The sequence below is a fragment of the Phacochoerus africanus genome, chromosome 4 (assembly GCF_016906955.1).
Source record: "Phacochoerus africanus isolate WHEZ1 chromosome 4, ROS_Pafr_v1, whole genome shotgun sequence".
NCBI lineage: Eukaryota > Metazoa > Chordata > Mammalia > Artiodactyla > Suidae > Phacochoerus > Phacochoerus africanus.
In genome coordinates, this window is record NC_062547.1 from 67,684,236 (window position 1) to 67,710,329 (window position 26,094).

At 43.3% G+C, this 26,094-nt stretch overlaps 2 protein-coding genes across 2 annotated transcripts; both read right to left on the reverse strand.

Annotated features, from left to right (window-relative positions):
- Positions 1–11,704: 11,704 nt before the first annotated feature.
- Positions 11,705–12,643, reverse strand: LOC125124266 (olfactory receptor 7G1-like). Its single transcript, XM_047774412.1, has one exon. It carries the CDS (start codon positions 12,641–12,643, stop codon positions 11,705–11,707), a length of 939 nt encoding a protein of 312 aa, XP_047630368.1.
- A 2,286-nt stretch (positions 12,644–14,929) lies between these two features.
- Positions 14,930–15,866, reverse strand: LOC125124267 (olfactory receptor 7G3-like). The gene is given in 2 exon segments (XM_047774413.1): positions 14,930–15,661; positions 15,663–15,866. Coding segments are annotated over 2 exon segments (936 nt in total).
- Positions 15,867–26,094: the final 10,228 nt, after the last annotated feature.

The following is a 26,094-nucleotide window of genomic DNA, read 5'->3' on the forward strand; positions in this document are numbered from 1 at the left end:
CTCCTTCAGAAGCAAGTAAATGATCTAAGGCCAAGCGATTTTGGTAGATTGCGCTGTGCATTTTAGTTTGTTGTTGGGCCAATATAGTCAAGGCCCTTGCAGTGTCATTTGTTATAAGTTCCAAAACTGCCTGTAGTCTGATGATGCGGTTCAGCATATAGATACGGGTGCGATATCCCCAAGAGCCATCCTCTGCCCAGGTGGCGGGCCCATAATATTGAATTATCCATTCTGGGGGCCATTCATCATCTTTCCAGTCTCCAATTTGGAGAGCCTTCCAGTCTCTCTGGGCACCCTGTGCCCTATATATAGGAACCCCCAGTTGCTCCCCTAGTGACAGCAGGAGCAGGAAGAAGGAAGGTCTGATTGTTCCCAGTACACATGCCCCAGCCCAACTGGGGGGGGTATGGAATAGGCCATTTTTTCACAAATTCAATATAATCCCTTTGGTGCCCGCCACTGGATATTAGCACTGAAATCTTTCCATGCTTGTCAAAGGAGGGAAAAGTTAGACAAGGGACTAGGTTTGGGCTCTGAGAGATTGGAGGATGACCACCACTGAGTCTTTCGGGCAGTCAGATTATAATACCTTAGGCCTAAACATGTTAGGCTTCCAACTGAAACATTAGACCATCCTCCCCGCCTCACAAGACAATTTTTCCCTATAATAGCTGTTTTGAGGAGCCATACCTCATTGGTGAGTTGGGGGTATGCAGTCTCATTATGAGGCTCTAATGGGTCCAGTTCTCTGGCTTGCCAAGGCCAGTGGTCTCCTGTGTTAGTTCCCCCGCATACATAACAAGAGGAGACCTTGAGAGTTTGTGCAATAGTTTCTGCCAGGGCTAAGAACAAGTTCTTAGTTGTGGCCAGAATGGGAGGTGGGGTGTTTCTTATCTCTTCGTAAAAGGAATGGAAGATGCTGTGAGAGGCAGCTTGGAGTGCAAACGTGATTCTCTGGAAATGTAGCACAGCTCCAGGGTCAAGGCCTCTTCCATCAATGTGAATGCTTATTTTGAAACCCTCCTTCCGTTTGGGCTCACTGGAATTGAAAATAGTGAAATAAACTGGGTTACAAGCTTTAGTCTGGCAGTATGGAGGGGCTGTACCCTTTTGAAGGACAGCTGTTTTGTCTCCCTTATTCCAGGTTGCCCAGGCCACGCAGCTCCAGTAAGTGCATTTCTGGCAACCACTCCAGGTGGTCCCCCAGCACATATATTTATGCTGGAGCCTATATTTTCTTTCCCATGATGGGCTTCCACATGGTCTAGTAGAAGTCCATGACCCATTCATAGCTTCACAGGCATCAACAAATATTGATACTGGCAACTTGGGGTTGGTAATTTGGGTCTGATTAATTAGCTGCCCTGATTTATGAGAGTGCCGGACTTCTAACCATTCCTCAGTTGGTGAGTATCGTGGATCAAAGCAAGTATATTGGTCCCCCTGTTGACAGATAGAATAAGTGGTCCTGTTGTGAGTACAATTTCCATGAATTTCTCCGGAACAGGAGAAATGAGTGGAGTAAAGCAAAGTCCATGTAACCCCTTGATCTGATCGGGTCACTCGATTGCACGGGTCACATAAGGACATGGATCCTGGCAGAACCAAAGGGAACCAGATTAACAGCAACAGGCAGCAAACATTCATGTTGGTCATAAGATAACAGTATATGACAGTTAGAGAGTCTCTTGTGGCAGTTTATTTTACCAGGCTGCTGATTCCTCAAGCTTCAGCCATGCATTGACTGACCAGCTTCCAATGTGGTCAGAGCAGGGCTTTGAGATCGCCCTCTCCTCTGTATTGTCAGGCAAAGAGGTCTCTCCGGATCGAGGGCAGTCTCCCACTCTCCATGGTCGTCAGCTGGGCCAGCCGGTTTTACTCTAGAATGATGGATCCAAGCATCTATTCCTGTTACTTTAAGAGCAGTGGGGGTGGTTAGAATTACAGTATAGGGGCCCTTCCATACCAGCCTCAAAGGTTCCTTTTTCCAGTCCTTTATCTACACCTGGTCCCCTGGCTTGTGGGGGTATACTGTTATACCTAAGGACACAGGTATTCTGTCTGTGACCCATCTATGTATCCGAGAAATAGTGAGCCCCAGTCCTTGTAATTGTTTATGTAATTCCAAGTCTCCCAACTCCCTGGTGTTTCCTTTTAAACTGATTAGTGGAGGTGGCCTTCCATATAAGATTTCAAATGGTGAGAATCCTATTCCCGCTTGGTGTGAGCATCTCACTTTTAAGAGGGCCACCAGCAACATGCCTATCCAGGGCAAGCCAATTTCCTGACATAACTTTGCCAGGGTCTGTTTAAGGGTTTGGTTCATGCATTCTACTTTCCCTGAACTTTGAGGGCGATACGCAGAATGTAGCTTCCATCGGATCTGTAAAGCTTTTGCCACTTGTTGTGCTGTTTCGGCCACAAATGCCAGTCCATTATCTGACCTGATGGTCAGAGGCATTCCATATCTGGGAATAATGTCTCTCAGGAGTGCCTTGGTTACTTCCCTTGCCTTTTCAGTTCGGGTAGGGAAGGCCTCTACGCATCCTGAAAAAGTACAGATAAAAACTAGTAAATATTTGTACCCCTTACTAGGGGTGACCTCAGTAAAGTCCACTTCCATATCCTCAAATGGGGACAGTCTGCAGTGCTGTGCCCCAGCTAGTCTGTGGGGCCCCTGGCGGGCATTATTCTGTAAACAGGTTATGCATCTTTGGGAGACAGAGGAGCAGAGTGCAGGAAGATGAGCAATGAGATAGTACCAGCCCAGTAGGGTCTCTAAGGCAGTTTTGCCCATGTGGGTTAGCTCATGTTCTTGGCAAACTAGTTTGTAGGCCAGCTGTTCTGGAATGTAAACTCGGTGGTCCCGTGTGACCCACCATCCCGTTTTAGTTTTAGTTCCTCCTTCCTCCCTTATCCATTTTTCTTCCTCTGGAGAATATTTGGGGACAGCTGGCACTTCTGGGGCCAGCAAGACCTTAGGTTTGTCTGGCTGTTGTCACCGGGCTGCCTGTCTGGCAGCTGCATCAGCACTATGGTTTCCTTTTGTCACTGGGTCATCCCCCTTTTGGTGGCCTTTACAGTAGATAACTGCAACTTCTTTAGGTTCCCATACTGCCTCTAGGAGCTTTAAGATTTCAGCCCGGTTTTTAATTCCTTTCCCTTCAGCAATGAGGAGCCCTCTTTCTTTATATAAGGCTCCATGGACATGTATAGTTGCAAAGGCATATCGTGAGTCGGTATAGATATTAACTCACTGGTCTTGGCTGAGTTCCAGTGCTCTGATTAAGGCCCATAATTCTGCTCTCTGTGCTGAACAGCCTTGAGGAAGCACCACTGCTTCTATCACTTTTAAGTCAGATACCACAGCATATCCTTTTTCCATCCTCCCTAAAGCTGCTGCCATCAGTATATAAAACCAGGTCAGGATTTTGGAGTAGTTTATCAGTCAAGTCAGGCCTGCTGGAAAACACTTCATCTAGCACCTCCAGGCAGTTGTGGTCTGGGGGGCCCCGCTTCATCTGTCAGAAAAGTAGCTGGGTTCAGAGTTTGTACAACCTCCAATTTTACCCATGGATTTTCACATAGTAACCCCTGATATTGAGTCATTCGTGTATGTGTGAGCCAATGGTGGCCCCTGGTATCCATTAGGGTTACAACTGAGTGTGGGACTTTAACATTGAGGTTTCGTCCCAGGGTCAACTTGTCAGCCTCTCTTACCAACAAGGTGGTAGCTGCCAGCGCTCGGAGGCAGGGAGGCCATCCGGCAGCAACTGAGTCAATTTGTTTAGACAGATATGCCACTGGCCTCTGCAAAGGCCCAAATTCTTGAGTGAAGACTCCCAAAGCCATCCCATTTTTCTCATGAACAAAAGGTTAAATTCTCTGGTTACATCAGAAGTCCCAAGGCTGGAGCCTCAGTGAGTTTGGTTTTGATTGTCTGAAATGCTGTCTCCTGGCTTGGTCCCCATTCAAGGGGAGCCTTTTCTTCCCCTTTTAGAGCCTCATACAGAGGTCTGGCCAGGTCTGAAAACCCGGGGATCCATATCTGGCAGAATCCTGCTGCCCCTAGGAACTCACGAACCTTCCGGCAGGTGGTAGGGACAGGAATGGCACAAACTGCCTGCTTTCTTTCAGTCCCCAGCATTCGTTGGCCCTGCATGATGTTGAAGCCCAGATACTTGACTTGTTTTTTGCAGATTTGTGCCTTTCTCTTTGATATCTGATACCCTGCCTCCATCAGTAGGGAAAGGAGAGCTCTTGTTCTCTCTAGGCACTGAGCCTCCGTGGTGCCAGCTAGTAAGAGGTCGTCAACATACTGTAGCAAAACACAGCCCAATTTTTGTCCAGGAAATTTAGCCAGGTCAGCAGCTAAGGCACTGCTAAAAAGAGTGGGAGAGTTTTTGAATCCTTGTGGGAGTCTAGTCCAGGTGAGCTGTTCCTTTGTCCCTGTATGTGGATTCTCCCATTCAAAAGCAAACAAGGTCTGACTGGCAGGTGCCACCTGGAGGCAGAAAAAAGCATCTTTTAAGTCCAGGCAAGTAAACCACACAGCAGTGGAGGGGATGAGCCCTAGCAGGGTATATGGGTTAGGGAGGGATGGGTGTAATGTGACTGTTGTTTCACTTATGGCTCTCAAGTCCTGTACTGGGCAGTAGTCCTGTGTTCCCAGTTTTTTCATGGGCAGTAAAGGGGTATTCAAAGGGGACTGACATTTTATTAACAGTCCGTGCTGAAGCAGCCTATCCAGGTGAACCTGGATTCCCAGTTGAGCTTCTCTGGGAATTGAATATTGCCCTAGCTTTACCGGTTGAGCTCTGGGTTTTAGATCAATTAAGACAGGAGAGTGGTGCTTTGCCAGTCCTGGTGGGTTTCCTTCAGCCCAAACCAATGGGTATTTAGTCTCTAGTTCTGGGGGAATGGTCCCCATTTCTGAAGGGGAAGAGTACAAGCGCCATTCCTCCTCCCTTTTTACAGCAAGAGCCATGATTAAAGGAGAGGGGGGTTCTGTCAATTTAAGTTGGGCCGATCCATCAGTAGAAAAGGAAATTTGTGCCCCCATTTTAGCAAGCAAGTCTCTTCCCATCAGGGGAACTGGGCAGTCAGGCAGGTAAAGAAATTCATGTATTACTTTATGGCCTCCTAACCGACATCATCGAGGACAGTTTAGTGGCATTCTCTCCTGCAAATCCTTTTAATTTCTGTAGCTTTTTATGGATATCTGATTGGGTTTGTCCCACAAAGGCAGCATTTATCATCCGTTGGTTCTCAGGGGCCTCGGGATCAAAAGGGGTGTAGACTCAGAAAGCCTCACATAGTCTCTCATAGAATTTGGCTGGGGTTTCATTCAGCTCTCGTAGTATCTCACTGATCTTAGCTATATTAGTGGGCTTTTTAGCCCCAGCTTTTGCCCCCTGTAGGAAGGCCTGCCGGTACCTCTCTAGGTTACATTTCCCTTCTTCAGTGTCATGGTCCCAGTGGGGGTTTTCTTTTTGGAAGGCTTCCCTCACCCAGTTTGCCAAGTCTGCTCAACCCTCCGCATTGGCCTGAAGCCATTTTTGGGCTTCTGTTACAATTCACCAGCGCTCTTCAGTGTCAAATAGTGTAAAAAGGAGTTGCGGAGTTCCTGTCGTGGCGCAGTGGTTGACGAATCCGACTAGGAACCATGAGGTTGCGGGTTCAGTCCCTGCCCTTGCTCAGTGGGTTAAGGATCCGGCGTTGCCGTGAGCTGTGGTGTAGGTTGCAGACGCAGCTCAAACCCCACGTTGCTGTGGCTCTGGCGTAGGCCGGTGGCTGCAGCTCTGATTCGACCCCTAGCCCGGGAACCTCCATATGCCACGGGAGCGGCCCAAGAAATAGCAACAACAACAACAAAAAGGAGTTGCCGGCAGTCTATCCAGGTGGGACAGTGTGTCTGGAAAATGAATTCCAAGAGATCAATCAGCGCCTGAGGCTTTTCAGAATATGAGGGAGTATGGTGTTTCCAGTTGAGGAGATCGGCAGTGGAAAAGGGCTGGAAATAATAAAAACGTCCCCCCTCTTGTATGGTCCCATCAGGGGCGACTTGCTGTGGTTCCCATGTTTCCCGTAAGGGCATTTGCAATGCTGGAGTGGCTGCTCCCTGAGCTGAACAGAGATGCCTGCTCATAGGTTCTGGAGAATCTGGCTGGGGGGGTGATATTGCCTCGGGAACTTCAGAAGCAGAAGGAGGAGGAGAAACAGAAGGCAGTGGGCTATCTGGCACCTGGGGACCTTTGACTCCTGGAGGTGGGGCTGGCAGCACATAAGGTAGTGGCATAGGGGGTGAGTCCTCAGGTTCCCCTTGATAAATAGGTGGCACCTTCTTTTGAGACAAGGTTTTCTTCTTGGACTGGGCTACTAGCACCCTACACTGTCCCTGGTCTGTGGTGCAGAACTGAACCCATGGGGGCCTCAAATAGGAAATTTCCAACCATTGATCAATATATGGAAATTGGTCTGGGTGTCCAGGGTCTCCTGTTATAACATTATATACTGCTGTAACTGTGAACACATCTAAGGTCCCTTCTGGAGGCCAGCCAACACCAAAGGAGGGCCACTCTAGGGTACAGAGGGTACACAGTTTTCCAGGACTCAGCTTAACACCATAATCTCTAGAAAATTCTTTCTTAAAATTCTTAACCATACACTTAAGACAGTGGGCTTGGAAGCTGATTTACCCATTGTGTGAAGTCCCACCCTGTGCCAGTGACGCAAAACAAACAGTGAGGATAAGGCCTCAGGTAACAATCGCTTCATCCGCCTGACCGCTCCCCTGGAGGAGATATTTCAGGCACCTCTTAGCATAGGTGGGACTGTATAAACCCCAATGTCAGGATCCCCCCGAAGAGGGCCACCACAAGCCATATGAGGTCGCTGCAGAACTGCAGGTTAGGGCTCACTCTGGCTCCGTAGTCCAAAGACGGTGGAGCACGGGCTCTCATTCTCTCCAGTCACTCACACACACACACACACCAGAATTGACAAATCTTCTGATCCCAAGGGAGCAAACCCTGACCTGAGTGACCCTTTGGTCACTGAGAGGTGATCAGTCTCTCCTTCCGCTGTATGGTGGGTCCTGACTTAGGCAGATGTCCCCGGGGCACTCACCAGTCTGACGTCCTGTCCAGGGATCTGTTTCCACTCTCCTTCTGAGTCTGTTCAGGAAGCGGTGTGGGCCAAGGCCAGCATGGCCCGAGTGAGGGTCTGGATCTGGCAAAATGGCCAGTGCGTGCTATCCACCTGTCACCGGGCTGGCGACTGTGGCCTCCCCCGGTTCCCTGACAACGGTGGCACAAGAGGCCAGCTCGGTTGTTGGCTTCCCAGCCAATGCCCCAAAATGTTGCGGAAACCACAAAAACTGTAGCCATGGAAGGAGACAAACAGCACTCGGAGATATGGAAAAGCAAGGTTTATTCAGCACCAGTGCGGGCTCAGAGGAGTCACCTCCAGAGTCTGAGCACCAGGTCTTTGTTCTCAGTAACTTTTATACACTACAAGGTCTTGATTTTCCCATGTAAGCATCCCGGACCTCCCCCATGCCCAAGCAGACAGTGTTCCTCCCTAAGAAACTGAGCAAGCAAGGTTACAGAAGCAGAACTGATAAGCAATGCTGGGTACCTGATTAGCAGGGCTGCTGGCTTGGACAGAGAGTGCACAGTTGTTACATTATTACAAGAAGGGTGGCATAGTGATGAGCACAGCTGGAAAGGTTTACAGCTTAGCCAAGGGGGGGGGGTTGTTCTTTAGTTAAAACTCCATTTCACTTTAATAAAATTTTTAAAAGTTTGCTTTTTTTTTTTTTGCATGAGTCTTATTTTACTCAGCATAATGCCTTTGAGAATTACACAAGTTGTTGCCTGTATCAATACCTCATAGTTTTTATTGCCATCTTCTACCATCTTCTATTAAAATGACATGCCATGGTTTACCTATACATTCTCTATGGAAGTACATGTAGGTTGTTTTTGTTTGGGGCAATTATGAATAGAGACACTATAAGTATTTATGCACAGGTTGTGGTGACCTCTGATTCTATTCATAGGCCACTATAAAAAATACAAACCCTAGGATTGGAGAACAGATGAGTGGTTCAGAACTCTTCACAAAGACAAAGGAGTATGCGACTACAGTGAAACACAAAGTAGTTTCTTGGCAGATGATGTATATGATCTGTATTCTGAGTTGTGGTGGTGGTGGTGAGAATCGCTATGAGTTAAAATACCAAGAACAGTACACAAAAAGTGCATTTTACTACACGATGATTTTTTTTTTTTGTCTTTAGTCTTTTTAGGGCCGCACCCATGGCATATGGAGTCTCCCAGGCTAGGGGTCCAATTGGAGCTACAGCTACCGGCCTATGCCACAGCCACAGCAACGCAGGATCCGAGCCTCATCTGTGACCTACACCACAGCTCACAGCAACGCCAGATCCTCAACTCACTGAGCAAGGCCAGGGATTGAACTGGCAACCTCATGGTTCCCAGTTGGATTCATTTCTGCTGTGCCACAATGGGAACTCCCCAGACACATTTTTATAAACAAGCTAAGGAGAAGATTTCAAAACAACAACAAAAAAATGCCAGAAGACTATTAACAGCCTTTGCCCTGCTTGCCTAATAAGTATTTATTTTATTGTATTAAACCAGGGAAAAAGGCTGACAAAATGACAATAAAAGAAAACAAATATAATAGGTGAAGTTGAAATGGAGTTTTAACTAAAGAACAACCCCCCCCCCCTTGGCTAAGCTGTAAACCTTTCCAGCTGCGCTCATCACTATGCCACCCTTCTTGTAATAATGTAACAACTGTGCACTCTCTGTCCAAGCCAGCAGCCCTGCTAATCAGGTACCCAGCATTGCTTATCAGTTCTGCTTCTGTAACCTTGCTTGCTCAGTTTCTTAGGGAGGAACACTGTCTGCTTGGGCATGGGGGAGGTCCGGGATGCTTACATGGGAAAATCAAGACCTTGTAGTGTATAAAAGTTACTGAGAACAAAGACCTGGTGCTCAGACTCTGGAGGTGACTCCTCTGAGCCCGCACTGGTGCTGAATAAACCTTGCTTTTCCATATCTCTGAGTGCTGTTTGTCTCCTTCCGTTGCCACAGTTTTTGAGGTTTCTGCAACAAAGTATGTGATAAAAATACATGATACCAATAGGATTATAAGAAGTAAGGATAGAGGCAAGATACAAAACACTATGATACTAGTTAAATTTTATTGACATTGTCCTAAGTGTATGTAGACCTTATGGAGGCTCACTTTTCAGAAGTAATCACACCGTATCTTATGTGGTAAGTGTAAGACCCTCCTAGTAATCATTTCCCTATATCAGGAATTAAACTGTGTAGATGGCATGTGATCCTATTCTCAGCATGATATTGAAGGTAAAATAACTTATGAATTGTTGTGAGACATGTTTTTATAATATTTTCTTAGCCTCTTTGCTGAAAACTCCATCTTGTCCTTCCTTTATCCCATCTTCCTGCTTGAGAAACAGTCATGGTGATGGTAAATGACTTAAGCTTAAGAACAAAGACCTAAAGGCATAGGTTATTCAAGGGGTCAGCTGAATGAGGACATAATACAATGGTCTAGGCACACCGGACCTGTGCAGATTGGCACGAATTTTGCACAAGCATGATATGTCCTCTAAAGAATAAGAGAAAGAGGAACCTCATCACTAAGTGGTTTATGAGTGGTCGTTAACAGAATATGCATTAGAAAAGAGAACCAAGGTGCAAACCTAGGCACACAGGGTTGCCACAAATAGGCATGCCATTTTCAGAAGCACAGTGAGGAGTCTCTGAAATGCTGTCCATAGATAGCTAACTCAAATGCTAATGATTCTTAAATGCCTAAAGTTTAGAGTAAAAGTTTAACAATCTACCAGCTAAGAGACTTTTAAAATAATTAAAAAAACCCTATATCCTGTACCTACAACCCCCTTTTCACTTGACATAATCCTCAAGAGCACAATAAAAGCAGTGTGGTTTCTTGAGACAGAGCTCTTGGTCCCTGAGACATTGAGTCCCCTGGTTCCCACCTTTGTTTAAGGTAAATGTCTCTGTGCCTTGTTTTATGTTAAATTTTTTTCCCTTAAGTTCCACAGCACCAGTTCTTCAGCCCCATCCTGCTGAGCTGGTCTCAGCAATGAATGATGCCATGGAAATAACAATTATTAATAGACCCCAATTAACAGCAGACCCAGGGAAGGACAGTCAGAATTGTTTTGTCTCTGAGAATCATGTCTAGGTTGATGCCTGTATCTGTTGCAGCCACCTGGGTCCCTGAGGGGAATCGGCCCTAGCATGAAGCCACTTCATGGAAGAATGAATGAATCTCTCCTGATCCTGCATGTTTTCTACTGTTACGGCAGATACCCAGCAGCCCTGCGCTGCAGCGTATCAGCTCTGGCAACAGCCCTGTGGCTGTAGCATACCAGCTCCAGCAGCTTTGCGGCTGCAGTGGATCAGCTCTTTTACCCGGCGAGAAACCAAGCGAGCACTCAGAGAGTTGGAGAACTCAGGCTTATTACGCTGGCGGGCTCAGAGGAGATCGCTCTCCAGAGTCTGGGCCCGGAAGAAGGGTTTCACAAGGCTTTTATGGGCTACGTCTTCCAGGTCCAAGCTTGACTAGTTGGACTGGAGTGATGTCAGGCAAGGTAGTAGATGCGGAAGCAGATGCATGGGGGAGGACTGGTTGCGGCAGTTGGCTAGACTTTGCTTAGTCATCATGGCTGGGGTCTCTCCTTTCTACATTTTATTGGGACATTTTCTCCTACACTACCACTGAAATCTCTGTAATTAAATATGAGTGTCTATATTGTTTGAGTATATTACACTCCAAATTACTTTCTCCTATTAGAAAGAAAGTTTTCCTCACTGATCAAGTTCAAATACATCCTAATCATTTCAAATCACTGAGATAACTGAATTGTGGCAAATTTACTGATGATGAAGCTGAGTATTGTGGATACAAATATTGGCCCACACATGTGCAGTTTCCTAGTGACCAGTCTTAGAGATTCCTGAACTGAGGCAGAAAAATCAACTACCTTATCTCACAGTAGGCTTAACTCTAGGGTGAAATTCCTATGTTGCTATCCATGGAATGAAGCAGAATCCAGTCTCTGCTATGACCACAGAATTGTTTATTTTTATATTTGTATATATATATTTGTATATATATATATATATATTTGTATATATATATTTGTATATATTTATATTTATATACAAATATATATATTTGTATATGTATATTTGTATATATATATTTGTATATATATATTTGAGCCACAGGCTTGCTTAAATCCATCCCCTGACCTATCTACCTTTTCCCACTTCCCCTGTGCTGAGAACCATCCCCACAAAATCACTGTATCAAAAGCATCTGCCTCAGATTCCACTTCCATGGACTCTAGCTGTAGAAACATGGACTCCTTAGAGAGTGGAAATCGTGTGTTGCAAAATCACAGTGCTGATAAAAAAAGGAGTAAGTCCAGTTTCAACCCTAAGTTAAAATGCACTTATCCATCACCTATCTAGTCATCTATTTTCTATTATTTATAGTTATCCATTCATATAAGAATCTGGTAATGAAAGAGTCAGGCATTATATAGATCAGTAGTATTCCTTTTACTTTGATGTGTTCTGGTGAACCCATCCCAAATCCAATGACACAATCACAAAAATCTAAGTACCTTACTAATGAGTTTCTTCAAAGCTCCTTTCATGTCTCTGTTCCTCAGGCTGTAGATGAAGGGGTTCATTATGGGAGTGACCACAGTGTACATCAAGGAAGCCACTGCAGTCTTCCTGGAAGAGTCAGTAACTGCAGAACTAATATACACCCCAAAAGCTGTCCCATAGAACAAGGATACAACTGAGAGGTGAGACCCACAGGTGGAAAAAGCTTTGTTCTTTCTACCTGATGATGGCATTCTCAAAATAGAGGAAACAATTTGAATGTAAGAGAAAGTGATTCCAGAAAGGGGAACACCAGCAAGTACCCCAGCTGCAAGATAGATCAGGATGTTATTGATGAGGGTATCAGAACAGGCCAGCTTGATGACCTGAACAACTTCACAGAAGAAGAGGGGGATTTCCAGGTCTGTGCAGAAGGACAGTTGCAGCACCATCAGACTGTGGAGTAGGGCATCTGCAATGCTAATGAACAAGGAGAGTAGGGTCAGCAGACCACAGAGCTGGGGGTTCATGATGACTGTATATCTCAGTGGGTGACAAATGGCCACATAGCGATCATAGGCCATTACCAAAAGGAGAAAACTTTCCCAACAAACAAAAGTCAGGACAAAGCAGATCTGGGTGATGCAACCTGAATAAGAGATTCTCTGATTCTGAGTCTGGATGTTCACCAGGATCTTTGGGATCATGGTTGTGCTCAAACAGATGTCTGTGAAGGACAGATTGGAGAGAAAGAAATACATGGGAGTGTGGAGGTGGGAGTCAGAGATGACAGCTAGGACAATGAGCAGATTTCCCAGGACAGTGACCAGGTACATGGACAGGAACAGTCTGAAGAAGATGGTCTTCAGTTCTGGATCCTCTGTCAATCTCATGAGAAGAAACTCTGAAACATCTGTTTGGTTTCTGGGGTCCATGTTGTTGATGAATCTGATGGAAAAGATGTGGTTCCTAGGTCATCCATAGGAATATCATCTTAGGCACACATCAGCTCAGGAAGGGAAGAAATTGAATGGAGGGATGCCTCCCATGTGCATGTTATTTTGTTATTTTGGAAAAAGACCTGAGGTTAATAATGCAGTGTGTCAATATTCATTAATTCCGGAAAGAGTTCAGAATGGTCATTTAAAAAAATTACACTATCTGTGCTGTTTTGATTATTTAAAACATTCAGTAACTTTATTAAGAGAAACAGATAGTCAGCCTGATGCACTCATCTGGAGTGCCACCTCCTTCCCCAGATACCTGACAGCCTGGAAAAATACAAAGTAGTGTTGAAAACCCAGAATTGGAAAATATCGTGAAATTGCCAAAGCTTCCTCCCCCAAACCAGTATAAAAATGAAGTTAAATGCAATCACCATGTTTGTAAATGAGCATATTCCTGCAGTTGAGGAAAAGTCTTTGCCATTGTGGAGAGAGAATAGGAGACTTCCAGAGTGGGTGCTCTTTAAGGATTGCAGGAAAGATATAAGGGAACATGTCAAGAAGATGGAAGATAGGCGAGAGGCAAATGGATGCCTTGGTTCTAATCATTTTATGCATATACTCTTCTCACAGTGTCCCCTGGATAAACTTGTAGTAAAACACCTGCCCTGATTTCCAAATATTAACAAAGGGACATTAGGTTACCTGGATGATACCACTGTGCAATGATGGAATCTCCCTTAGAGATGCAATGATGGATCTCTCCTAGATGTTGAGCAATGGAGACTGAAGCTCTATCAGAGGAAAGGGATAAAGGAAAGAAGCAGGTTACTGGATAAGAGTGATCACCTCTAGGAAGGGGCATAAGTGTGCTGTTTCTTTACTGGGGAAGGGTTGTTGAGTGAGCTGTCAAGAGACAATTTGTAGTCTCTGTACCTCTGGAGGACCAATATCCAAAGCTCCTCATTAGCCAAACAATTTTATCATCATTTGCAGGGCAGTGCAAACCCTTAAAGACCATGAAGGTACAGCAGTCCTCCGATGGCTCACTGGGTTAGGGATCCAGTGTAGTTACTGATGTAGCTTGGGTCACTGCTGTGGTAAGGGTTTGATCTCTGGCCTAGGAACCTGTGCATGGTGTGGCCATGGCCAAAAAGGATGGTATGATGGAAGAATTCAGGGTGGTTGATTCCCTGATGCTATTAAGCCAGGTGTCCACCATGCGTTGCTCCACCTGTTTCTGCTCACATCTATTTCACCTACAGTGCAAATGTGGACACACCATCCTTCACCAATGGTATATCTGTGTAGTCAATGATATCAGGAATCCTGGTGATAGTAGTAGGTGTGAGATTTTATTTATTTATTTATTATTTATGCCACATAAGAAGGAATGAAATTCCAGCATGTTACAACATGGGTAAAACTTAAAAACATTATTTTATGTGAAATAAGCAAAAAAGGACAAATATTTTATGTTATTAAAGTAAGCAAATTCATAAAGACGAACTTTCAGAAGGAACCCAACACTTTGACTTTAGTCCAATGTAGCTGATTTCAGACTTTTGACTTCCAGGACTGCAAGAGAATACCTTTGTGTTGTTTTAAATTACGAAGGAAGCATGTGATAATGCGTTACAAAGACAATAGGAAACTAATATAGGACTCATGTTCCAATTCAGGCTGATAATAAAAACGTCCTTTGGTTGCTCTTTGGAAAGAGTCCTTCTGCATTGCAAAGAGGAGAGGCAGCGAGTTTTCTGCATCTGGTTATTGTGTCTGAAGTGTCCCTGAATTGCTATAGGCATTGATGATCATCAAGGGGAACAGCCTTAGAAGAAGCCAACACAGCAGAGTGAAATGCAGTCCCTTTTTTTCTGGACCTAGACCCACATGACCTCTAAAATCACTGTTAGAAAAGATATGGCTTTTATTATTTGGTCCTATTGGAGCTGAGGTTTTGCCTTATTATTGCTGAAGGCATGCATTCTCACTGGTGGAGTTAAAGTATCTCAAGTCTTCCAAAATTGTAAAGATAATTATGCAAAGTTTGTAGGTGAGGAAACTAAGCTTAGAGAGTTGAAATAAACTGTCAAAGGTCACAGTTTTTGTTTTGCAGAGGTAGGATTCAAACCCAGATGGCCTGATTCCAAAATTCTCACTCTTAACCATTTGATTTCTGGTCATAAATATTCCAGGAAGTTGGTCAGGCTTTCTGGCTCTCTCATTATTTATTTCTGTTATTTCCAGCCACATAAGCCCAAAGCAACTAACACATCAGTAGAAGGATGATATTCTAGAGATGAGTTTCCTCAAAGCCCCCATCATGTCCTTGTTCCTCAGACTATAGATAAAAGGGTTCATCATAGGGGTGACCACTGTGTACATCACTGATACTATTGCATTCTTCCTGGAGGAGGGAGTGGCTGCAGAACTAAGGTACACCCCAAAACCTGTACCGTAGAACAAGGAAACAACTACTAAGTGTGACCCACAGATGGAAAATGCCTTATACTTTCTACCAGCTGATGGCATTTTCAGGACAGAGGAGACAATACGAGTATAAGAGAAAATGATCCCAGAGAGAGGAATGACACCCAACAGGCTGGTCACTAAATACACAAGGATATTATTGATGTGGATATCAGAACAGGAGAGCTTGAGAATATGAGCTAGTTCACAGAAAAAGTGGGGTATCGTCAGGTCTGTGCAGGACAGTCGCAGAGCCATCAAAGTGTGGAGCAGAGCATCCAGAACACTAATAAGGAAGGACATCAGAACCAGCAGCCCGCAGAGCTTGGGGTTCATGATGACATTGTATCTCAGTGGGTGACAGATGGCCACAAAGCGGTCATAGGCCATCGTTACCAGAATTCCATTTTCTAAGCCAACAAAAGTCAGGACAAAGCAGATTTGGGTGAGACATCCTGGGTAACTGATGGCATTGCTCTGTGTCTGGATATTCACCAGCATCTTTGGGAGGGTGGTGGTGGTGAAACAGATATCAATCGAAAGACAGGTTAGAGAGGAAGAAGTACATGGGGGTGTGGAGGTGGGAGTCATAGATAATGGCCAAGATGATGAGCAGGTTACCTACCACAGTGACTAGGTATACAGAGAGGAAGAGGGAAAATAGAAGGGGTTGCAGTTCTGGATCCTCTGACAGTCCCAGAAGGAGGAATTCTGCAGTATTGGAGAGGTTTCCTGGTTTCATGTTGTTGATGAGTCTGGTAGAAAGATGGTGACAAGAAAACAAAACTTCAGGAGTTCACATCATGGCTTAGCGGTAATGAACCTGACTTATATCCATGAGGATTCAGGTTTGATCCCTGGCCTCATTCAGTGGGTTAAGGATCCAGCATTGCTGTGAGATGTGGTGTATGTTGCAGACTCAGGTAGGATCCTGCGTTGCTGTGGCTGTGGCGCAGGCAAGCAGCTGTATCTCCGATTTGACCCATAGCCTGGGAACTACCATATGCTGTGGGTACAGCCCTAAAAATAAAATTAAAAATAATTTTTAGATGTACCATCCTCAGAATCCTAGAAAGTATCTCTTAATTAGCTCACCCTGACATCCAGGCCACTGAACAATTAAGTCCCCAGAATGGCCAGTAGAGATAGAAGGGAAATAATTAAAAAAATTTTTTTTGGTTGCACCTAGGTGTCCAAGCCACAGCAGTGACAATGCCAGATCCATAACCTACTAGGCCACCAGGGAGCTCCAGGAAGAGAAGTAGGAGTAAATACAACTGGATAATTATGTTTTCAAGGTAATGTTGGGACTTACAATAACAAATGCAAAATGTTTTGGAGCTCCAGCTCCAGGTCTATACCACAGCTATGGCAATGCTGGATCTGAGCCACATCTGTGACCTAGGCTGCAGCTTATGGCAATGCCAGATCATTAACCTACTGAGCAAGGCCAGGGATCAAAGCCACATACTCATGGATACTATGTTGGGCTTTCGACCTGCTGAGCCACGATGGGAACTCCCAAAATGTTTGAGACAGTACATGCAAATAGTAAAACTTCAGAACCTTCAATCTAATTATCTTTATGTTTGAGAGAATATAAGACACTTAGTTTTAGAGGTTTACCTTACACGTCTTTCCTGGTAATTTAAAACACAAATATACATGATCTTCTCTGCTTAATGGTGTTTGAACACAATGGATGGAGTTTAAAAGGAAGAAAGAAAGGAAGGTATAAAGAATGAAGGAAAGAAAGAAATAGAGAAAGAAAAAAGAGTGAGAAAGAAAGGGAGGAAGGAAGGAAGGAGAAAGAAAGAAAGGGGAGTTTCTGTCATGGCGCAGCGGAAACGAATCCTACTAGGAACAATGAGGTTGCGGATTTGATCCCTAGCCTCGCTCAGTGGGTTAAGGATCTGGCATTTCCATGAGCTGGAGTGTAGGTCACAGATGACGCTCAGATCTGACATTGCTGTGGCTGTGGTGTAGGCCGGCAGCTGGAGCTCTGATTAGACCCCTAGCCTGGGAATTCCAAATGACAAAAAGAAAAAAGACTAGAAAGAAGAAGGAAGGAAGGAAAGAAGAAGAAAAGAAAGAAAGAAAGAAAGAAAAAGAAAAAGAAAGAAAGAAAGAAAAAAAGAAAGAAAGAAGAAGAGAAAAGAAAAGAAAGGAAAGAAGGAAGGAAGGAAGGGAAAAAAAAGGATATTTCAATACGGAGCTCCTTTTGTGGCTCAGTGGTAATGAATCAGACTAGTATCCATGAACATGTGGATCCCTGGCCTTGCTTAGTGGGTTAAGTATATGGCATTGCCATGAACTGTGGTGTAGGTCACAGAGGTGGCTTGGATCTGGTGTTGCTATGGCTGTGATGTAGGCTGGCAACTGCAGCTCTGACTGGACCCTTAGTCTGGGAACTTCCATATGCCACAGGTGCAGCCCTATATTGTCTTTTTTACATACAATATACATACATACAAACAACATATATATATTCAAATATTACTGGGAGTTGTTGCAGTTAATCTCCGTGCATAGATTAATAGTCTAGATAGATCCATTTGCCCTCGTCTTCTTTCATACGTATCCCATTGGAGTCTTTCTCTCCCATCATTTTTCTTTTCTTAGAGCAGTTTGTGAAAGTGTACATTAATTCCTCTTTATCCAGTAGCATAGGTTTCTTCCTCTATTTTTATTTGCCTTAACCCTGGCTTTTCTGTATATTACAGATCACACTAAAAACCACATAGATCATTTAAAAAAATGTTATGTTAAATGTTCTCATCCTAAGGGGGAAAAAATTATAATTTTATATTAGGTGTTGGATGTTAACTAAATTTATTTGGTAATCATCATCTTGCAGTAGGTACATCTATCAAATCATTCTATTGTATACCTAAGACTAATCCAATGTTGTATGTCAATTATATCTCATTTATTAAGAAAGAAAATGAAAGAGTAAGCCACAAATGGTACCCTGCCCCCTAATATTCCTGATTTGGCTACCTCAGCACCTAGTTCAGGTAATCTTTGATTTCTGGAAGAGTCCCACAGGGACCAATTCTGAACCAGCTCCTCCCTCCATTCTAGTTTATCTGAATTCCTGAGAAACTGATCCTGGCCCCTCTCCCAACTCCCCTCCCCTCCAAAAAAGGCTGGGCATAAAGGACTGGCATGTGCTGGTAATGTCAAAGCATCTGCCTACTGTTCTTATGAACCAATGAGGTAAAGGAATTTCTACAATGATGTCTCAGCCAAATCTACCATAGAATCACAATATGTGTCCCTTTAGTACAGTGAACCTGAAACAGACAGCATTAACAGCCTGCACCCAGCCAGAACCCAAAATGTGGGACTTGAACCCACATTTTAAATTAGCACTCACCCGATGTCTGGACTTACGGAGGTTTAGGTTCTTTATGCCTCTGCGCAGAAGGAATTTAGTGAGAGACAAAGTGATAGGCAAGAAATAGATTTATTAGGATAGGACTTGAGAGTTGCAAGTGGGCAGGTAAGAAGCCTCTGGCCAGAGGATCTGGTGGGCTACAGTTTTATCATCCAGGGGGAGTAGGGGTCGGAAAAGACTGCCTCTTCCTTTCTGGGACTACTAGCTCCTCCTTGGTATCCAGTAAGCTGTGTATTCAAATCAGCAGAAGGGTGGTCCTCAAACTCCTGCCCTTGATCTGAATCTGAATGCAGGCCTCTTCCCATCCCCCACCCAATGACCTGAGGCGAGGCAAGCAAGCCTGTCTTGTTCTGATGGCTTTTTTGAGCAATTTATTAACTTACAGTGATCTCTCAAAGTCCCCTAGATTTCCCTCTCTATCTATGATACTCTACTGGGACTTCTAAAACTACCTATGCCTACTCCATCCCTATTAAACCCATGTAATCCAAGCTCTTTGCTTCACAGATTGAGGCCCTGAGCAAGGAGTTGACTTTTCCTGGAGAAATGTAAGCAAAAAACACAAAAACGTCAACCCTCTTGGGATATGACTTGAACTCAGATACTCCTTGGTTCAATCACTAATCCCCCAACTGTGACTCGGCTCTGTGTCTTAGGGACACAGAACCCCTCCGAGCAGATCCAATTTTCCTATTTTTATCATGGTAACTGCTTTTATGTTTTAATTTTTTTTTCTTTTTTGGCCACCCCTCGGCATATGAAGTTCCCAGGCCAGGGATCACATGCAAATGGCTGCTGCAAACTATGAACTGTGGCAATGCTGGATCCTTAACCACTGTGCTGGGCCAGGGATCAAGGGATCGAACCTGTGACCCAGTGCTCCAGAGATGCTGCCAATCCTGTTGCACCATGGCAGGAACTCTAATGGCAACTGCTTTTTAAAAAATGGACAGGATGGAGTTCCCATTGTGGTGTAGTGGTTAAGGACTCCAACTAGGAACCATGAGGTTGTGGGTTCGATCCCTGGCCTTGCTCAGTGGGCTAAGGATCTGGCGTTGCCGTGACCTGTGGTGTAGGTTGCAGATGCGGCTTGGATCCCATGTTGCTGTGGCTCTGGCGTAGGCTGGTGACTATAGCTCCAATTCGACCCCTAGGCTGGGAACCTCCATATGCCGTGGGAAGCGGCCCTCGAAAAGGTAAAAAGACAAAACAAAAAACAAAAAAACAAACAAAAAAAGGACAGGACAAGGGTGTTACAGGGATGAGAAATGGACAGATGAAAAGCAATTACAGTGTTCAACATATGGGCACTTCAGTGATCTTCCAACCATTTTTGGTTTTACTAAGGACAAGTCCTGAAGCCTAGAAGGGAACTTAAGAGAGGGAGACAGGGTTAAAGCGGAAGAAGGGAAGAAGGAGGGAAAACGACTCAAGAATAACATCTCAGGGCTGAGAAAGGAAGGGTGTGCTCAAATTCCCACTGGGAGCCCTCTTTGTGTAATGAAATAGAGGAAATCACCCAAATAAATACCATATAGGAATATATACATAACTTATGGCATAGCCATGATGTTCCCTGTTATTGCAATACTGTTTTATACTATGTTAACACTATTATATCATACTTAATTTTTTAAATGTTCATCCTATTAATTTTTATATTCAAAATCAAAACATTTACATTAATTCTAGATGTATATAATTAAACTGAAAAAAGTAAAGGAGAAAAGCAATTTATACAGAGACATTTATATATTTACATTTATGTAAATATAAATACCCCTTAAAATCAACTTTTGTTTTATTTTCATGATGTTTTATAATATCATATTTCAAGCATCCTGAAAAGTACAAAGAGTGACCACAAAGGGCTTAAACCTACCAGAAAATATGATCAAATTCAAATTCAAGTATCATTTCACACTTGCTTCATTTTTTTCCTTTTTAGCTATGCCTGTGGCATGTGGAAGTTCCCAGGCCAGGGATCAAACTCAAGACGCCAAAGCAGTGACCCAAGATGCTGCAGTGACAATGCTGGATCCTTAACTTGCTGTGCCACAAGAGAAATGCTGCCTCATTTTTAATAGATAAAACAATGAAGATTTCCTTGAAGGCCCAGTGTATTCTTGCACAATCTCAATACTGACTGTTCCTTCCAAGGCGTAACCATGACACTGAACTTTGCATCTATCACTCCCCTGGAGTGTTCTATATGAGTAATGATGGATTCATAAAATTCTATGCTTATGTAACATAATATATTACATGTTTGTCTTTGTTATACATATTACAAATGCAGTTATTCATCAACTTTGTTTTTGGTGTAGCACTCATCCCTATATTTATCAGGTTTCTTTGCTTTCTTCTAGGTCCAAACTTGGGGCATATGGATGTTCTCAGGCTAGGGGTTGAATCAGATCTACAGCTATGGCCATAGCAACATCAGATCCAAGCTGCATCTGCGACCTACACTACAGCACACAGCAACACAGGATCCTTAACCCAATGAGCAAGGCCAGGGATCCAACCCGAAACCTCACGTTCCTAGTCAGATTTGTTTCTGCTGAGCCACAATGGGAACTCCTATCAATATGTTTTTCTTTTTACAGCCACACCTGCAGCATATGAAAGTTCTATGGGTTGAATTGGAGCTGCCTACACCACAGCCACAGCAACACTGGATGTGAGCTGCATCTACAGCTTACTATAATGCCAGATTCTTAACCCAATGAACGAGGCCAGGGATCAAACCCACATCCTCATGGACAATATGTTGGGTTCTTAACCTGCTGAGCCACAATGGGAACTCCTCAATATTGACATAAGCAGACTTGGTTCATTAATTTACTATATGCTCTCACATCAATGAGCATTTGGGTTTGTTACAATTTTTTCCCCTATAGTAGAGAAGTACCTATGGAGATACATCTATATATAATAGCGTTAAACTAAGCATGACAAATACCCACCAAGTAGTCTCTGGGAAGGGAAGGCAGGGAATAATAAAGAGGATGTTATATGTTCATGTAACATTTCATTATTTTTTAAAAGTGTCTGAAGCTAACATGGCAAAAGGTCAGCATTAATGCTGGAAGATGATTATGTGAATATTTCACTGTTCACTGTGCTGTTCTGATGTTTTATTTATTTATTTAATTTATTTATTTATTTATTTATTTATTTATTTTGTCTTTTAGGGCCACACCTGAGGTACATGGAGATTCCCAGGCTAGGGGTCTAATCGGAGCTGTAGCCACTGGCCTATGCCACAGCCACAGCAAGGTATGATCCGAGCCATATCTGCAACCTACACCACAGCTCACGGCAATGCCGGATCCTTAATCCACTGAGCGAGGCCAGGGGTTGAACCCACAGCCTCATGGTTCCTAGTCGGGTTCGTTTCTGCTGTGCCACGACGGGAACTCCTGTTCTGATGTTTTAAAATATTTTGTAGGAGTCCCTCCTGTGGCACAGTGGGTTAAGGATCTGCTGTAGCAGCTTGGGTCACAGCTGTGGCTCAGATTTCATCCCTGGCCCAGAAACTTCCATATGCCATGGATGCAGCCTATATATGTATATAGTTATGTTTTATTTGAGGGTTTTCAAAGACAAAAGGCTAGACTAATGGGTTTCAACCTCCTCTCCCAGAGTCCTCACAAGTAAGAGAGTAGGACAAGACTTGACTTCTCTAAGTATGAAATCTAGAACTAAGAGTGGGAAAGTTGAGAAGCCAAATTTACCCCACTCCAGTCCCACTCACTGTCAAAAAAAAAAAAGAAAGAAAGGAAGAAAGGAAGAAAGGAAGAAAGGAAGGAAGGAAGAAAGAAAGAAAGAAAGAAAAGAAAGAAAGAAAGAAAGAAAGAGAAAGGAGGGAAACCACAGTATTTGCAGAACATCTGCCAGATTTCTGAAAGGGCTAATTCATACTCAGGTGGGGAAGGGGTCCCTGGAATTTAGAAGACAGAGTATGAGTAAGAAATGATGAAAGCTGATTGCAAATTGGATATCAAGAAGTTCAAAAACTGGGAGTTCCCGGCACAGCGGAAAACGAATCCGACTAGGAACCATGAGGTTTCAGGTTCTATCCCTGGCCTCGGTCAATGGGTTAAGGACCCGGTGTTGCTGTGAGCTGTGGTGTAGGTTGCAGACGCGGCTTGGATCTGATGCTGCTGTGGCTGTGGTGAAGGCCAGCAGCTCTAGCTCCAAATCGACCCCTAGCCTGGGAACCTCCATATGCTGTGGATGTGGCCCTAAAAAGAAAAAAAAAACCTGGTAATTTTACTTATCCCATTGAATTTTATCTTAACTCTTGGGTGTCCTCCAGTTGGGCTGTTAAGAAAAATTAGCTGTTCAATTTCTCATCACATTTATTGGGCACTTGATATTACCTTAGAGCAGTCAACATACTCATTCACCTTTCCTCTGGATATTGAAAGATGGAGGTGGGAAATCTGTCCCCTAGGAAGGGCAGATGGACCAAGTGAAGCAACTGGTTCCTAGGTAAGAGGGAGCATATCAGAAGTCACAGGTGTGCTGTTCCCTGACCTGAGTAGGGCTGTTGAGTAGAGAGGTCACATTAGACTATTCGCAGTCTCAGTGGCCCTGGGGGCTCAATTTCCCAAGCTCCTCATTAGTCCAATGTGTACTGTCATTTTTACCCCAAAAGCAGCTCAAATCCCTAAGGAACACAGATCCTGGAAGGGAGAACTCCTGCATAGCTGACTTCCTGACCCTGAGAGGACAGATAGGTATATATCATTTTCTTCCCACATCTTTCCTCTCACCTCCAAGGCATCACATTCTTGGATTCTGGGGTCTAACCCTAAGGAAATTCCAAGCCTGCTCTGAACCAAATTGCTTAGAACAATTCCCAGCTGCTCTGAACCATAGGCTATCACTAAAGGACTAGAAAGCCAGAGTGATATTAAATTCCCAAAGGGACAGAGACTCAGGGATGCAGGGAACGTAACATGGGATCATTTTCACCACGTCACTTATGGAAATTTTCTCCTTTCTTAATTAAAGTTCCTACAGGAATGAAGTTAGAACTATTATAGGAAAGAGGTAGCAAGGGAACAAATTTACTTGGGTAAGCTTTTGGTGGTTGCCTGAAAAATAGACATAAACCGGGGGTTCCCTGGGGGTTCAATGGGTTGAAGATCCGGCATTGTCACTGCCATAGCTTGGGTTCAATCCCTGGCCGGGGAAATTCTGCACGCCGTGGGTGTTGCCAAAAAAAAAAAAAAAAAGATGAAGAAAGAAAAAAAATAGACATAAACCAACAATCTTAAAGAAATCACAAAAAAAGCACTAATCATAAAGGAAGCGACTGATAAACTGATTGCATTAATATTGGGAAACCCTGAGGAATATATAGCAACTCCTTGTACTATTGTTTCAACTTTTCTGTAAATATAAATGTAGTTCAATATAAATGTTTTGAAAATTTTAAAAATCAAAATATGGCACAACATACTCATCAAAATGGCCAAAATGAAAATGACAATATTGGCAAGAGTGGGAATGTAAATTGGTGCAACCATTTGGAAAATTATTGGGTAGCTTTTTAATAAATAGGACCATATGCATTCCCTATGACCTAGAAATTGCCCTCCTAACTACATACCCAATGAAAATCTGTACAATTGTGAATCAAAAAACATGTACAAGATGCTCATGGCAGAACTATTTGTAACAGAGCCCAGCTAAAAACATAAAATGTTCAAAACAATTGAATGATAAGGTGTGCATATTCATTATATGGAAAACTATGCAACAATGAAATAAACTGGATGGGACAGCAAAATGAATCTCAAAAATATGTTAAGCAGAAGTCAGTCACAAATGCTAACATACAATATCAGGTACAAGAGTGCAAATAACCTTAAATATACTAAAAACTACTGAATTTTATACTTTAAATGGATGACCTTTATGGTATATAGGTTATACCTCAATTAGTTGTCTTAAAGATAGATTTCTTCATAAAATATGACATAAATGAATGTGTTTAGGAAACAGAAACAGACTCACAGACATAGAAAACAAATTTATGATTACTCCAGGGGAAAGCGGGTGCAGGGAAGGATAATGTAGGAGTTTGGGATTAGCAGATACAAACTACTATATATAAAATAGATAAACAAGGTCCTGTTATATAGCACAAGGAGCTACACTGTCATATAGTAGACTATAACAGAAAAGAACATGGAAAAGTATATACATATATACATATAACTATAACTATATATATATATTTGAATCACTTTGCTGAACACCAGAAACTAACATTACATTGTAAATCAACCATATTTCAATAAAAAAAAGAATTAAAAATACATGATTCTGTAGGGTACTTACATTCTCATGGCAGGAGTCAGGGTAATTAGTAATGGAAAGAACATTAAAGAATGATTCTCAGGTGACAATAATATCCTATATGTTGACCAAAGTGTTCAGTAGTTAATATAGAGGTGTTCTACCTCATAAAAATTCATGGGATTGTACATTCTTGTCCGGGTTAAATGTAAACACTATGAGTTATAAAAAGTTCAGAATTCCAAGAAGGATTTGACCATCTGCAATCTTCATGGGAAGATTCTTTATAGACCTTGTGCAGGAAATGATAGGTTAGAAGACATGAAGTGTATAAATACATAGATGATTTGTAAGCATGACTGAAGAGCCCTATCTGTTAAACACTCATCCCGTGGAGTTTCCGTTGTGGCTCAGTGGAAAGGAAACCAACTAAAATCCATGAGGATGTGGGTTCGATCCCTGGCTTTGCTCAGTGGATGAGGGATCCAGTGTTGTCATGAACTCGACTTGGATCCTGCATTGCTATGGCTGTGGCATAGACCAGCAGCTACAGCTCCAATTTGACCCCTAGCCTGGGAGCCTTCATATGCTGCAGGTTTGGCTCTAAAAAGCAAAAACAAACACTACATTCCTGAACCAAATAATTTAAAAAATTTTGTTACCATATATAAAAATTTATGGAGTAGCAATTGTGGTTCAGTGGACTGAGAACCTGATGTAGTGTATGTGAGGATGCGGGTTTAGATCCTTGGCTTCAGTCTGTGGGTTAAGGATCCAACACTGCAAGCTATGGCATAGATCTCAGATGCAGCTTGGATCTGGTGTTGCCATGGCTGTAGCGTGGGCAGCAGCTGCAGCTCCAATTTGACCCCTGGCCTTGGAATTCCCATATGCTTCAAGTATAGCCATTAAAAAGAAAAATAAATAAATAATAAAATAAAAATTTCTAAAACCTGACCATCCATGGAGTTCCTGTTGTGGCTTAGGAGGTTAAGAACCTGACTAGTATCCATGAGGATGCAAGTTCCATTCCTGGCCTCGCTCAATGGATTAAGGATTCGATACTGTGGTGAGCTGCAGTATAGATGATAGATGCAGCTCTGATCTGGTGTGGCTATGATCTAGGCCAGCATCTGTAGCTCTAATTCAGCCCCTAGCCTAGAACTTCCATATGCTGCAGGTGCAGCCCTAAGAAGCAACAAAGCAAAGAAAACTGACTTCCTTTAGTGGTCTCTCTCTCTCTCTCACACAC

What these genes read in the sequence shown, in the direction of transcription:
- LOC125124266 (XM_047774412.1), bottom strand. Translation starts at nt 12,643, where the DNA reads ATGGACCCCAGAAACCAAACAGATGTTTCAGAGTTTCTTCTCATGAGA.